We start from the raw sequence: 15,296 nt of genomic DNA, 5'->3' as shown, positions 1-15,296 counted from the left end.
GGATAAATCCAGATGGGCACCGGCCACGCATGCACAGTGCCCGGCACCCTGCTGGCAGCTCCACGGGGCCAAGAGCAGGGAATCACTGCTCCCCATCATCCTGCTGCTCCCCATTGTCCTGCTGCTCCGCTTTGTCCTGATGCTCCCTGTGGTCCTGCTGTGGGGTGGCAGGAGGTGCCCAGAGAGCTGGAGAGACACCAAAGTGATGGTGACATCAGCGTGCACCAAACAGCACCACTTTGATCCAGCTGGGAGCTTGTGGGTTCCTGGGAAGACCCACAGACACCCACCAAATGCTCAGTGTGTTTGGTCCTGCAGGCAGAAAGATGGGCTGCACATAAAGTCAAATCAAACACTTGGAATCAAACACTGATTTAAGTGGGAAGGGACCTTAAAGCTCACCCAGTTCCAACCCCCTGCCACAGGCAAGGACACCTTCCTCTAGACCAGGTTGCTCCAAGCCCCGTCCAACCTGGCCTTGAACCCTGCCAGGGATGGGGCAGCCACAGCTTCTCTGGGCAACCTGTGCCAGGGCCTCAGCACCTTCACAGGGAAGAACTTCTTCCCAAGATCTCATCTCAGTGTCCCCTCTGTCAGGTTAAAGCCATTCCCCCTTGTCCTGTCCATACCAGCCCTTTCCAAAGCCCCTCTCTAGGTTTCTTGCAGCCCCTTTAGGCACTGGAGCTGCTCTAAGGTCTCCCCTTAAGGAGCCTTCTGTTCTCCAGGCTGAACCAGCCCAGCTCTCTCAGCCTGTCTCCAGAGCAGAGCTGCTCCAGCCCTCGCAGCATCTCCATGGCCTCCTCTGGACTCACTCCAACAGCTCCACTTCCCTCTTGTGTTGTTGCCCCAGAGCTGGATGCAGGGCTGCAGGGGGGTCTCCCCAGAGAGGAGCAGAAACGCAGAATCCCCTCCCTCGAGCTGCTGCTCACGCTCCAGGGATGCAGCCCAGCACCCAGCGTGGTTCTGGGCTCAAGCGCACACTGAAGCTGGTTCATGGGGAGCTCCTCATCACCCAACACCCCCAAGTCCTTCCCCTCAAGGTTGCTGGCATATGTCACTGCATGTATCCTACACCCCTGGCTAAGTTATCAATGTCCTGCACACCAGCACATATCACCACACATGGCCTGCACCTTGGTTATGCTACCATGTGCATCCTGGAAGGTACACACATGGTAAGTGTTGCCATATGTGACATCAGAATATGTCACGGCACAGCCTGCAGACACTGGTGGTTCCAGGGAGCCAGGGCTGGGATTTGGGAATGCTGGGATAGGATGGCCCTACGGGTCACCACTGCTTGGTAAACCCCCATGGTACAAGGGCTCATAGAAAAGCATTGCCCTGAACTCACTATCTCTGTATCACCCCTAATCATCTTCAAGAGGGTGCCTGCAAGGCTGAGGGTGGCAGCAAGGACAGGCACACCAACTGTCAGGAAAGCAATTTGGGTGCTCCAAAACCAGGACAAGTGTCTGTTCTCCCATTGGGTTCAGGGTCTGTGGCAAGGGTTTGGGCCAGTCCTGCAGCCGTGTCCTGCCATGGGAAGGGTCAAGGTCCTTGTTCCTGGCTCCCCACATGCTGGCCAGCATCTTAAATCAACTGCCCAGACTGAAACCCGCGGTTGCTGGATGGGGGGGAAAGGGACCGGTGGCCCCTAGCACCAGGAGCCTCTTGAGCACGTGGCATGCTGGGAAAACCCATCATTCCAGTTATGAAACTCCTGCGACCTACTTTACACTCCCTCCTTTTGTTCTTAATTCCCAGATATGGCCGCTTTCCAGATTTTGCCCATCAAGGCAAATTAATTGGAGTAGATCCTAATTTGCTCTCTGCCATTCTTTGGACAGAAGATTAAATGCTCTGCAGACATTATCTCCCTCTCTTTTCTAAAAGACAAACCTGAATTATAGGAAAGAAAAAGGAAGGGGATAAAGGAAGGCCGAGTTAGATTGGGCTGATGTTGGAATTTACTCTTTGTAATCACAAAAGGGGCTGGGCAGCTGGAACCAGATAGTGATGCTATTCTGGGCAGCTCTGTGAGTGAGATGACACATGTGGCAGAGAGACACGAGGGCCAACCTCCTGTCCAACGCCTTCACCATGGAATGGTTGAATCCTCTGTTCCTTTGACCAGGGAAATTCCTCCTGGCAAAGCTGCCAGCTGGGGAACAGCTCCTTGTCTGTGGGAATGCACTTGGGTATCTCCAACAGGATGTGCTGAAGCTGTGCCAGGGCCACCAGTGGAGGTGGGATGGCTTCTTGCCCTCCCATGGTACCCAGTGCCACTGTCTAGGTCTGGTGTCCTCATGGAGATGCACACCCAAGGCATCCCAGAGCTGCCACCAGCATTGCCAGCTCTTCAGAGTGCCAGGGTCAGAGGGGGCCCCGGGGACTGTGCATAGCCTGGAGGACACTGTATTGCAGGGCTGGCTGATATCTGAGCTCCTGTGGGGACTTCTGCAGAGCCAAATGTCCAACTTTTCATAAGAAAACACCAAAGGCAACCTCAATCCTTGTGCATCAGACACAGCTGGAACGGCTGAGCCAGAGTCACCTTTGTCTGTAGCGCTGTGCTCAGCCCCCAGCCTGGCACCCCATCTGCATGCAGCTTTGGGGCTGTTTTGTCTCCAGAGAGGCATATGGGAAGTTGGATTTCTTTTTTAAGCAGCTTTAATTGAACATCCCCCAGCTCCTAACTCTGCTCAGCTTTGCTGGGACAACCTTGAGCTCTAGCTCAGCATGGCCACTGTGCCACGGGCTTACTGCTGTGTAGGGCTGGGATGTGGCTCAGAGGAAATCCGTGTTTCCTGCTTCCCTTTGTGTCTGTTCGACAGCAGATGAGGGACTCTGTTCTCCGTTTCTGGCTTCCTATGGCCTAGCACAGCAGGAAGCCACAGGCTCCCAGATTGCCTCATGCCCTCGACATACAGCCATGCCCCAGCAGCTTGGGGGTGCTGGGGAATGCTGGAGGTGGTGCCGGCCATTTCCTTCACTCCAGAGGAAATCACAGCTTGTTACATAGCAGGGAGACTCTGGATTCAGATGGCAGTGCCGCAGGCAGGTGGTGGATGCAAAGGGAGCTCTGGAGGTTTATTATTACAGCTCCTGATCCATGCAGGATTTACCTTGGCACTGCAACTGGCTGCTCAAAGCTGACTCCAGGGAGCTATGCCTCTCCAAGGAGGGAAGATTCTCTACCGCTCTGGGTACCTGGCATTGCCCTGGTGGTCCCAGCCTGCACTTAGCAGCTTCCACAGGAGGAGCCATGAGGAAGCTGCAGACAGGAGATACAAAACCCTAAGAGGAACCCATCCTTGCAGAGGGATGGTGATGCCCAGGAGGGAGCAGCCAGACTGTGGGGCCAGCTCTGCTGCTGCTTCTTCCTAGAGATCCCTGTCTTGATGGCCTGGATCCTTCGCATGGCCCCAGAGGCAGGCTGCAGGTCCGGGGTGGGGGGTAAGAGCTTGCATAGGATTTCCAAAGGGGCAAGCAAGGAGGAGCAGGGTGAGGCTCCTCTCTTGGGAGAGCTACATCTTGAAAGGCAGAAGACAGAATAAGGTGAAAATCAGTCAAGAAAAATCAAGCAGATGACATTTTCTCTGACAGCAAAACAAGCTGTTAGACCATGCCCAAATACTGCACCACTGTATAAGCATGTCAAAAATTATCAGAAGGGAGTTAAAGCCATTGGAGTTTGGCCAGATCAATGCTGGTGGGACAAGGGGCTGAAGAGCCTCCCAGAGGGTTTGGGCCTTCAAAGCCTGTTCCCAGTGCTAGATGCTTACTCTGCTGATAAAACTTCTTGCTGTAGCTGAAGGAAGGACCTAAGATTGAGTAAAAGGTTTCAGGGGCTAACTGACACTGACCCAGAACTCAAAATGAGTGCCCAAACCAGTGGGCGGTGCATCATAGATGAAAGGATGGTTCACTAAGATCTCTGCGTGCTCTCCAGCTTTGTCGCAGGTTTCACACTTCTCCCAGACCTCCTGCAGCAAGCTACCGTCCTTCCTGGCCTCGTCTCTGTGTAGTTTGCTGTGTGGATGTTTTGGCTTTGTGCAGATGCCTGGTGTGACACTCTCTTGGCTCCAGTGGCTCCCGAAGCACTACCACATTGTGAACAACACAAGGAAGAGCTGCTCTGATTGCAGTTCTCAGAAGTCCATGGTTCTGGCCCAAGAGTTCGAGAGGTGTTGGCTCTGACGTTGTGCTGACAAGTAGTGACTGCCTCATTTGGTGTTCTCAGGAGCTGGTCAGAAAGCAAAGCTGAGAGGAAGCGGATAATAGAAGATGCAAAGCCCTGAGGGAAACCCATACTTGCATAGTGGTTGCCTGTGTCCGAGCAGCTGTGGGCAATGTGAGGCTGCCCGCTGCTGGACACCCATCTGTAGCAGCTGGGCTGGTGAGGAGAGGCACATGCTTTTTAATTTGCTGGTGACACCAAGATGGGATGACCTTGAGAAACAGCCTAAAACAAGGGGATCAACTTTAATAAGGACATGTGCAAAGTTCTACATGTTGGGCACAGGCTAAGCCACCTCCCAGGGACAGTGTGGGAATGACTGGCTGTGGAATTATCTCCAGATAGAACATGGAGGGGTTATAAGCTTGGAAATGTACCAACTGATGACAACAGCATGCATCGGCAGGTATAACGTTCTATATAGTACGAATTCCTGAGCATTTTAAACAGCCAAAAAGCCCAGGAATGTTAAAATAAAACCAGCTATTTTGAAAGGCATGGCAGGAGTGTGAAAGAGCCCCTCTCCAGCTGAACTGTGCTGGGAATGATGCAATAGCTGGGCTGGAAAACAAACCCAGTGGTGTTGTGTTTGTGTCTTCCCAAGAGAATGAAGTGTCATCCTTCCCTTGTCCTGCTGCTTTCAGGTCATCTAGGGCTGAAGCGTGGAGTGCCTGGTTTAAGGATGGGGAAAAGGTGTGAGGAAGAAAGTCCACTAGCAGATACCAAGCAAGCTCTATGGGTTTTGTGGTGCTTAATAGCTGGGGGGAAAAAAAGGAAAGCAATGTGCCTTGTTATTTTCTTATGCACAAGAGCTAGCCCTCAGGGACTGGGTTTTACCTGCCAAGGAAAAGAGCTGATGCTTCCTGGTGATTTTCTTCCGAAGGGAGTGTTTTCTCAGAGCCCTGCAGCCCAGCAGGAAGCCCCCTGTGGGAGCAGCAATCCCAGGCACTGCTGGAGATCTGCTTGGGCTGGGTTTGGCTGCAAGGAGGCAAGGAGTTGTCTTTCCTCAGGTAGCTCTTCTGAGGCAGGAGTGTGGGGAACTGAGTGTGTGCCAGCCCTGTCAGGGGGGACTCCTGCTCAGCCTGGGGGGCTTGAGGGAGTCCCAGGTCCCGGGGAGGTGAGGCAGGTCCTGAAGCACTGAGGGGGTCAGAGTCCCAGGAACTTGTGAATGATCCATAGAATCACAGAATCCCAGCCTGGTTTGTATTGGAAGGGACCTTAAAACTCATCCAGTTCCAATCCCCTGCCACGGGCAGGGACACCTTCCACTAGACCAGGTTGCTCCAAGCCCCATCCAAGCTGGCCTTGAACACTGCCAGGGATGGGGCAGCCACAGCTTCTCTGGGCAACCTGTGCCAGGGCCTCACCACCCTCACAGGGAAGAACTTCTGCCTAAGATCTAATATGAACTTTCCTGTTTAAGTTTAAACCCATCACCCCTTGACCCATACCTACAGTTCCTAACGAAGGGTCCCTCTCTAGCATTCCTACGGGCCCCCTTCAAACACTTGGGAGGCTGCTATGAGGTCTCCACGCAGCCTTCTCTTCTCCAGGCTGAACAGCCCCAACTTTCTCAGCCTGTTTTCATACGGGAGGTGCTCCAGTCCCCTGATCATCCTCGTGGCCTCCTCCGGATTTGTTCCAACAGCTCCATGTCCTTCCTATGTCCATTCCAGGCACTTCAAGTTCCTTCCCAGCACCCATCAACCCGCGAGTCGGGGCACGCCCTGGGGCGGGTTTCCCGGCGGCCCCGGCAGGGGGCGATAGAGTGCCCTCTGCCAACCTCCCTGGCGCGGCGCGCGCGGCGTTCCCTCCCTCTTCGGGCGTCTTCGGCGCTCGGGAATGACGTCCGGAGGCTGGGCGGAGCCGCTGGTCGGAGCGGGCCGAGGTGAGTTCGGGGGTAGGCGCCGCCCCAGCCCCGGGGAATAGCATCGACCCCATCCGCCCCTGCCTTCTCCTCTGTCGCTGCCGGGGTGCTGGCGGCTCGGCCCCGCGATGCAGCAGCGGTGCGGCCCGCGCCAGGCCCCGGCGGCTCAGCCTTGCCGCTGCCTGGGGTGCTGGGTGGCGGGTACGGGCGGGTCAGGGAGGGGGCCCTGACCACTGGGCCAGGCCGGGCCGGAGCGGGCGCGGTGCTTCCAGGCCTGGAGCCGAGCCTGCCGCGGGACGAGCCACCGGCCCGGGCCTGGGTCCCGTCGCTGGAAGGGATGGGGAAAACCGCCGTGGTTCGGGATGAGTTATGAACAATAGTCGTGGAATCATGGGTGGTCTGACCGGCTCTGGCCTGCCCCGGCTCCAGCGTCGCAGTCTGCTGTGCTGCAGCAGCCCCAGCCCCGGATTTCGCTGTCAGCCAGGCGGCTGCTCACACCAGACTCATGTCAGGCAGTAAGAGGCACGTTTAAGGTTTATTAGTAACACCAAAAGTAAGGTGCTGTGTATGAGCATCTCGTAATGCAGTTAAGAGTTGGTGTTTTAACATTTCCTTTGTGGCAGCTCATAGAAAAGCCAAGTTAAATCACTTCAAGTTATGAGATAACCTAATTGTTGGTGGAAGGCCCACTCAGCCTAGGGTGGGTTAATCAGTGCCTGATACCCCTTACCACAGGGCCACTCCCAGGAATTCAGAGCTGAAGGAAGCTTCTGGATCAGTAAAAGCTGAGGTGCTGCCCTGCTGAGCTGTGAGATGCGATGTGCTGGTGGTGCTAAGGAGAGGAGTGGGTGGACATTGAAGCATAAACCCTATATTCCTTCTCGCATCTGCAGCTTGGGCATGGTGTCCTTTCCTTGGCACCTTCCAAGTATTTGATGTCCTACTTGGATAGGACTTGAGATGTTCCATTTCTCCAGTGCTTTTGTTCCTTCTTCCAAACTGCTGGTGCAAACACAGGAGCATTTCCACCAGCACTGATATGGACTTAAGCATTTTGTTGCTGGCTGTGGTGTGATTCTTCTGGCTTCACCGAGATGCTTACACATACAAGGAAAACCCACAGACATACTGGTAGTTGATGCCTGATCTCAGTTAATGTTATTACTGGATTTATATATGATGTTTTCAAGCTCAGCATTTGATCCTTCTTCTTGGTTTTATTTACATATGGGACATTTTACATGAATGCTTCTCTACATGTGGAATTACTCTCTAATAATCTGTTCCTGGTTGCTCTCATTTGATTTCTCTGTTAACTTAAGCTGTTTTAATGCGTAACAGTGCTGGGAAGAGCTCTCAGTGGGAGGCATTATTCAGGGCTAACTGTAGTTCTTAATTTCTTTATTGTCATGGTACTTGAATCTGAAAGAGCACCAAGTTACAGGACAGCACTTGGTGAAAGTCAGTTGAGCTTTCTATGAAGTTGGTTTTTATTTCTACTGTACTGTTCGTGCATGCTCAACTTCCATGAGGAGTTACTTTGATGATGTCTGATTTTAAAACTGAATCTTAACAAAGCCTTGTTTTCCTTCCAGATTGGATGTAGAGACTAAACTTATTCCAGGTGTCTCTCTAAAACATGTATTTCTCCATGTAATCCTCCTGATGGAAGACCAGCTGCGGTTCCCTTCCTGCTGTTCAAGCTGACTGGCTGCTTGGAGAGGTGGTGAATGGGGAACATACTCTCGGTGATGGCAAGTCCTACAATTACATTTCAAGTCTAATGACATCTCCATAGCCTTCTGTGAATGCTCAGGCACCATATTGATGGGCTGTAAGCCAAAGAGTGGAATTTAAATCTGCCTGGCTAACTGCCACAGCACAGACAGGCAATTTCTCCATCTCCTAAACCAGTCATATTGTTTTAATCAAGACTTGCTGAAGTGCACCTGATTTGGTTCTGTTGGAATACAGTGTGCTGAGCAAGACCTCCTCCTAGTATGGAACAGCTGGTAGAAATTCCACTTGCACTTCCTACATGCAGCCCCATATGGAAAACCAGAAGTGAAGCAAAACTAAGTCTAGAATCGTAGAATGGTTTGGGTTGGAAAGTACTTTAAAGCTCATCCAGTTCCAACCCCCTGCCATGGGCAGGGACACCTCCCACTACACCAGGTTGCTCAAAAGCCCCGTCCAGCCTTGCCTTGAACACTGCCAGGGATGGGGCAGCCACAGCTTCTCTGGGCAACCTGTGCCAGGGCCTCAGCACCCTCACAGGGAAGGACTTCTTCCCAAGATCTCATCTAAATCTACTGTATTTCAGTTTAAAACCCTTTGGCCTTGTCTTATCACTAAATGCTCTTGTGAAAAGCCTCTCTCCAGAATTTAATTATTATTAAGAAGTTGTGTGTGGACAAGAGGACCTCCAGAGGTCTCTTTCTAGTTCAGCCAGTCTATAACTCCATGCTTCAGTGCTCAGCTGGGAGCAGTAAACAAGCTGTGCTTTATAAAAAGAGATACTGTGTGGTTTCCAGGACTGTCTGTTTGACCATGACTCTGGGTTTACAGGCACTTTTACCAGTAGCTTATGATGAAAGCAGCAAAGCTTTTGTCAGATTATGTAAGTACTGCAGAGTACTTTACATGCTCTGCAGTAAAGTCCAGAGAACATTCCAGACTCCTTGTTTGTGATATTTATTTGGTTTGTCTCACTCTTTTCCTAAGGTTCAAATGTGGAAATTGCCCTGGATGTGGTTGCTGCTGCTGCTCTGGGAAAATGCCTTGATAGGAATTTAACACCATTCAGTGATGGGCTGTGGGACAAGCAAAGTGCTTCCCGAGCCCCCCAGAGATGTGCAGTTAGATCTGGTGAAAAAAGTTGAACCTTACACAGGCCACAATGATATACACAAGCATTTCATCAAGGATGACTGCGGGATCAAAGCTGGCTCTCCGTCACCTCCACAGCACGCTAACCCGTACCCTGGGAACCACTTGCTTGCCCACTTGGACCAGACTGAGCCCCGCAAGAACAAAGTGGCTAAATACCGTGCCAAGTTTGACCCCAGAGTGACAGCAAAGTATGACATTAAAGCCCTGATTGGGAGAGGGAGTTTTAGCCGCGTTGTACGGGTGGAACACAAGGCCACCAAGCAGCCCTACGCCATCAAGATGATAGAGACCAAATACCGGGAGGGGAGGGAAGTGTGTGAGTCAGAGCTTAGTGTGCTACGCCGGGTTCGCCACACCAACATCATCCAGCTGATTGAGGTGTTTGAGACCCAGGACCGTGTGTACATGGTGATGGAATTGGCAACTGGAGGAGAACTGTTTGATCGAATCATTGCTAAGGGCTCCTTTACCGAGAGAGATGCTACACGAGTGCTGCAGATGGTGTTGGATGGTGTGAAGTATCTGCATACGCTGGGTATCACGCACCGGGACTTAAAGCCAGAGAATCTGCTGTATTACCATCCAGGAACAGATTCCAAAATCATGATTACAGACTTTGGGCTGGCAAGTGCTCGGAAGAAAGGAGATGACTGCCTGATGAAAACCACATGTGGGACCCCGGAGTACATTGCTCCCGAGATCCTGGTCAGGAAGCCATACACGAACTCTGTGGACATGTGGGCACTGGGTGTCATCTCCTACATTCTCCTCAGTGGCACTATGCCCTTTGAAGATGACAACCGCACCCGCTTGTATCGGCAGATCCTGAAAGGAAAATACAGTTACTCAGGCGAGGTGAGTGTGCCAGGGGTTATGGTGAGGGGAAGGCAAGCAAGAAGATCTCTGTAGATGTTTCTTTGTGATGACCAGAACCTGGCTGTTGTGTGCAAGGTGGTAACATCACCAGGGTTGAAAAAATATCTGTGATTCTGGCTTTTAAAATCCTTTTCTGTTTTCTCTCTGCTTTCCAAAACTGCTTCCAGTGCAGCATAGAGAGCTCCTTTTGAAATGTGTGTATAAAGAAAGAAGAGGTCTCTTCCTGTAGAACAGAACAGGGATTCTTGTGGGTTTCTAGCTGGGGAGACCTCAGCTGTGGTAAGCTGCTGCTTGATACTTTGCTGTTGAAACTCGTGCCAGGGTGAGTGTTTGCAGTGTAGTGTGTACAGACCTTGTATGATTTCTGATACAAATCCAAGTGTAGTCTGAAAAACACCTTTGCTGAAAGACAGGGTTATGGCAGACAAGTGTCACTTGCTTCTATGTCTGGAGACATGAGCATTTCTGAAATCAATTTGCATTGTGTCCTGATCTGAGTGTGTGGCAAACTGGAGGATTAAAGGGTAGTTTTCTTAAAAAACTATGAAAGGAGGAACCTTAGGAGGTAGATTTTAGGCAGAAGCTACATGCCTCTACCGTCCTAGAGTCCCATCACTCCACCATTGCCACAGCTCCTGCAAACTTGCTTCTGGTTGTGATGCGAGATCTCAGTTATCAGCCAACTCCTTTACTGGCACAATTGCCAAGTATAGGCATAACCTCACTGAAAATCACATACTAGAAAGTGGGGGTATCCAGATTTGCAAGTTGTGCTTCTGCCTATGTCCCTCACTGGCAAAATTTAAAAATTTAGCTTTTATAAGCTCTAATAAGAGGGGAGAGTGCTGAGGTTCCTGAACACCATGACCTTGTGAGGGGAAGCCCACTGGGAAAGTGTTAATGAGTGTCTAAGTTTGTGATTCTGAAGTGATAGTAAAGCAAGTGTCAAAAACCCAGAATAAATTAATGATTGTTCTCATATGCTTAGTTGTGACAGGTATATTGGCATTTACTGATGGATGGAAGGACTCCAACATGTTACGGCTTAAACATATTAAGCTGCTTTAAGATTGTGTTTTTAAAAAAATGAATCACTCTCTGCAGGGTTTTCAGAGGTGTCACAAAGTCTTTTCTGCTTCAAAGCTGTAGTGCCAGCTTGTGTTAATAGGTGGAATATCCAGGTGCATGAAACTGAGGAATATTGGCATAGCATAGGAGGCCACTGAGGAAAGCCCAGATTTGAAACTTTGTGAGTTTTGTTATTTCTTCTTGTGGGCCCTCCTCAGAAAGTCCCTGTGTGTGCAGAAGAGGCACAAAAGCGAGGAGTCATAAAACTCCAAATTTGTTACTTTCTGAACCAAGTGCATCGCTTCCTTCAGGAACTGCAGTACTTGATTCATTTCTTGCCAAAAGTATTCTATCAGCTGCTTCCTTGAGCTCCCAGGAACTGATTACTTGCTTCCTTGAACTCCAAGCTTCTACTGACTTTGGGAGCCTTTGTTGCTTGTTTAATTTGGTTAATAGGATTTGTTAACCAGTTGGAGAGTTTTACGGATGCAGTTGTGTTGTCCTAATGCAGAGACAGATGAATTGCCAGCCACACGTAACATCTGCAGGGTCACACTGAAAGACAAAGTCCTGTTTACTGTATAACCAGTGGTGGTAAATCTGTCTTGAGCAACCTGATCTAGTGGAAGGTGTCTCTACCTGTCGCAGGGTGTTGGAACTGGATGAGCTCTAAGGTCCCTTCCCGCACAAACCACTCTGTGATTCCATGATTCCAGGGCATGTTCTGCCTGTTATTGCAAAATTTGGTGATTCTGGAGTCTTAGAAGCAAGCGGTGGCATACAGGCTTGGCACCTAGTAAGTTACGCCGATGATACTGAGCTGCTGAGGTTAAAAACAAAGCTGAGGAAGTAGTGAGAGACTCTGTGATAAATCGGCTGGTGTTTGGTGTGGACAAACTTGAACTGGTCCCATGGGAAGACTGGGAAAGTTTGCATTTTCTATAAATGATGGTGGGCCTTGAAAGTTCTTCTTGCTCTTCAGAAGAAACAATCTGAGATTAAGCACTTCCAAATATCATCTTGATATTCGTGATCAAGAGCCATCTCATGTTAGGAGTTAGTGTTACTGTTGCAGGTATCCTTGCTGTGCCATGGAGTGCAGTTCTGCTTCCTCTGGAAAATAAAATACAGGATTGAAAAGCACACAAGGAACAGTAGTGTAAATAATCAAAGGTATGGGCTGGATTCCATTTGAAAAATGAGTGAACAGACAAGGGCTTTTCCTTCAAAAAAATCAGTGAGGGGGCACTCTGACCAAACTCAGTACAGCCACGGGCAGAATAGGAAGAGTGAACAGAGAAGCAACTGTTTTGAGTGTTCCCTGGGGTAACTTCATTTGACGTTCTCTTGTCCTTGTGCCAGAACTGAAATTACCTTGACAAATCTAATGACTTCGTTGCAACTAGGCTACCGGATGCTTGTAGGCTAAGTACATTGCTGTATAGATACAGAATATATGTGTGTGTGTATATATAGTGAATATATATATTGTGTATATACAAAGGCAGCACATGTGCCACAGCAAAAACATTAGACTATATGTTTAGAAAGTGCCTGTGCCCAGGCCTGAGGCATTTTACTTGTTATGCACCACAAATTACATACTTCAGGAAGATGTTGCAGATACTGTGTATGACGTGAGTGGTTGTTTTGGAAAGCTGTAGGTGTTTTACTGCTTGGAAAGCAAATATGTGTCAGCCAGTAGCCAGTATCTTTTGCCCAGATGCTTTCTGTTCTTCTAGAGCCAGGGAAATGGATGCTTTAATTTTCCAGTGTAATTAAATGTGTGCCTGTAAATTGCAGGCATGTTTGACTATAGCCAGGTATTGGCAGGAGATGCAATATTGGACTGCCCACTTTGTGGATCAGTTTTAGGTGAAAACAAAGTGAGCCAGAGATTTAGAGGAGCCTGGCATGTTCCCCATGGCATCTTAAAGCAATCTTCTGGAGTTATAAATGCTTCCAAATTCCTGATGTAAGAAGTGGAAAGACTTCAGAAATGAGGCTATTGATAAATTCAGCACAGTAATGGAAATGGCAGGAGCTGTAAGTCCTGGTTTATTTGGAATAAGAATGGGCAGAATAACTGACGGCACTGCAGAAGCAGAGATTTCATGGGAACAACTGCTCTTCTTCTCTGTACCATGAACTTTAAAAATGTGAAATGGAAGAGGAAATGTTAAAAGCAGTCTGCGAAGTGCCCAGAGCTGACAGCCTGAGTTGTGAGGCTCAGACCAATTTCAGTAGGGAAGAAAGGAGCTGTCTTCCCAGCGGTGCTGCTATACCCTGTCACACAGCAGCAGTGCCCTGAGTTTGCCAAGAATCAACTCCAAGCCCCACTTCTTGAAAGGTCTGGCATCAATATCTGCTCAGAGAGGACAAAGCTGTATTGAGAGAGGAACAAAAGCTGAGGTGCGTGCTGACCTGAGAAGTAGCTCCATGTTCTTGAAAAACAAGTGAGCTTATGGCCAGCTAATGTAATTGCTTTCTGACTGGGACCCTCTTACTACCACTGTCCTGTTCCTGGAGTGTGAAGTCTGTTTGAAGAGGCTATTAGCAGATCAATAGGAGAGATCTCCCATAATAGGTTATTCAGGTACTGCTGACATCAGTGTTCTGATTCTCTTTGTCCTGGGTTCAGCAGTAACAGTCAGTTTTTCTCCTTCTTAGTAGCTGTTGCAGCACTGTGTTTTTGACTTTCAGCCTCGGAACAGAGCTGATAACACTGATGTTTAGACTGACCAAGGATTTTGTGAGTCTCATGCTCTGCCAGGGAGGAGGAGGGGCCGGGAGGAAGCAGGGACAGGACACCTGACCCAAACTAGCCAAAGAGGTATTCCATACCACAGCACGTCATGCCAGGGGATGTAACTGGGAGCTACCCGGAAGGGCACCTCCTCTTTTCGGTCGGGCTCTTTTCCGGCGAGCGATATCATATTTTCTTCCTTTGTTATTTCTCTTATCATTATTATTATTGGTGGCAGCAGTAGTGATTTGTGTTATACCTGAGTTACTGGACTGTTCTTATCTCAACCCGTGGGAGTTACATTCTTTCGATTCTCCTCCCCATCCCTCTGGGGAGTGGGGGGGGGGAAGTAGACTGCGTGGTTCTAATTTACAGCCGGGGCTTAAACCACGACAGTTCCTTTTGGCGCCCAACGTGGGGCACGAACCCACGAAGGGTTGAGATAACGACAGATCTGACCGGAGTGTGTCTAATCGTATTTGTGATAAGCATTCAGTGTTTTAGATTAATAGTCACTCGTCACAATGCTGATTTATTGGCTCTCAAAGTTGTTGTTTTTGATCTCACAGTCTCAATATGCCGTAGGTTACTTAGAGCTGGTATTTGCTGTGTTGGTGTTTTTCAAGTGTGGGGCTTGGGCTAAGGTTGTTGTCTCGTTGTATTTTGTGGCAATGACTTGTAATACAATAGAAGGATTGATCATGAAACTGATCTGGCTTGTGTTCCCAGTGTGGTCAGCACCTTTATACTTTGGGAGGTATATAATACAAATGCTTAGCAACTATACATCTTTTTTCTCCTTCCTGGGTGGTCAACCTATGAAGGAGACATTCTTTTACCCTCCCAGTGCCCCTCCCAGACTGTTTACAGCATCGTTTGAGAGTTTTGAAATTTTTGAGTGGCCTTTTAATATTGTTGAGACCTGTTTGCTGATTGTGATGGGGGTCACCATGTTGGCACGCATACAGAGTGTGTTTTGTTCACAACCATTACGTCTGATCTCAAGAGTTAAGCAGAGTCGGGTTTGGGTCTTGTCTGGGGTTAGACGACAAAATAGGGGGACCGAGAGATTTTCCCCGAGGCTGGACAGCCATGAGTGGCAGGGTGTGTGGGATAGTATGGGCAAGTATCTAGGTCAGTGGGCCCCTCCAGTGTTTTGGAACTTCACCACCGAACAACTGCAAAATCCAGAAGAATTAGTAAAACACTTAAATGAGGTGTGCTGTCATCCTGGTCATACCAGAGAGGGACAAATCATGTCAACGTGCTGGGGCTTGGCCTATGCTTACCGGGCCTTGTTCAACGCTATCCAGCACCTTCAAAAGGGAAAAAATGTCCCTGGATCTGAGGGCGAAGCAACAGACAGCGCAGCTACTCCAGCTCCGAGCACAGCAGCTACACCACCCCCAGCGACAAGTACAGCCACTACTCAAACTTCGACTGCAACAGACAGTGCAGCTACCCCAGCTCCAACCACAGCAGCTACACCACCCCCAGCGACAAGTACAGCCACTACTCAAACTTCGACTGCAACAGACAGCGAAGCTACCCCAGCTCCAACCACAGCAGCTACACCACCCCCAGCGACAAGTACTGTTGCTACT

The 15,296-nt window shown here is 49.6% G+C and overlaps 1 protein-coding gene across 1 annotated transcript in view; it reads left to right on the top strand.

Annotated features, from left to right (window-relative positions):
- Positions 1-8,839: 8,839 nt before the first annotated feature.
- Positions 8,840-15,296, top strand: part of PSKH1 (protein serine kinase H1) — a 46,649-nt gene continuing 40,192 nt past the window's right edge. Inside the window, exon 1 of the mRNA XM_080637559.1 lies at positions 8,840-9,857. Coding sequence (XP_080493685.1) covers positions 8,919-9,857 — 939 coding nt within the window. The 5' untranslated portion in view covers positions 8,840-8,918. The remainder of the gene's footprint in view (positions 9,858-15,296) is intronic.

The sequence above is a fragment of the Psittacula echo genome (genome assembly GCF_963264785.1).
Source record: "Psittacula echo genome assembly, chromosome: Z".
Taxonomy (NCBI): domain Eukaryota; kingdom Metazoa; phylum Chordata; class Aves; order Psittaciformes; family Psittacidae; genus Psittacula; species Psittacula echo.
Note: the sequence above shows the minus strand (reverse complement) of the source record. Positions and strands in the feature narration are given on the sequence as shown.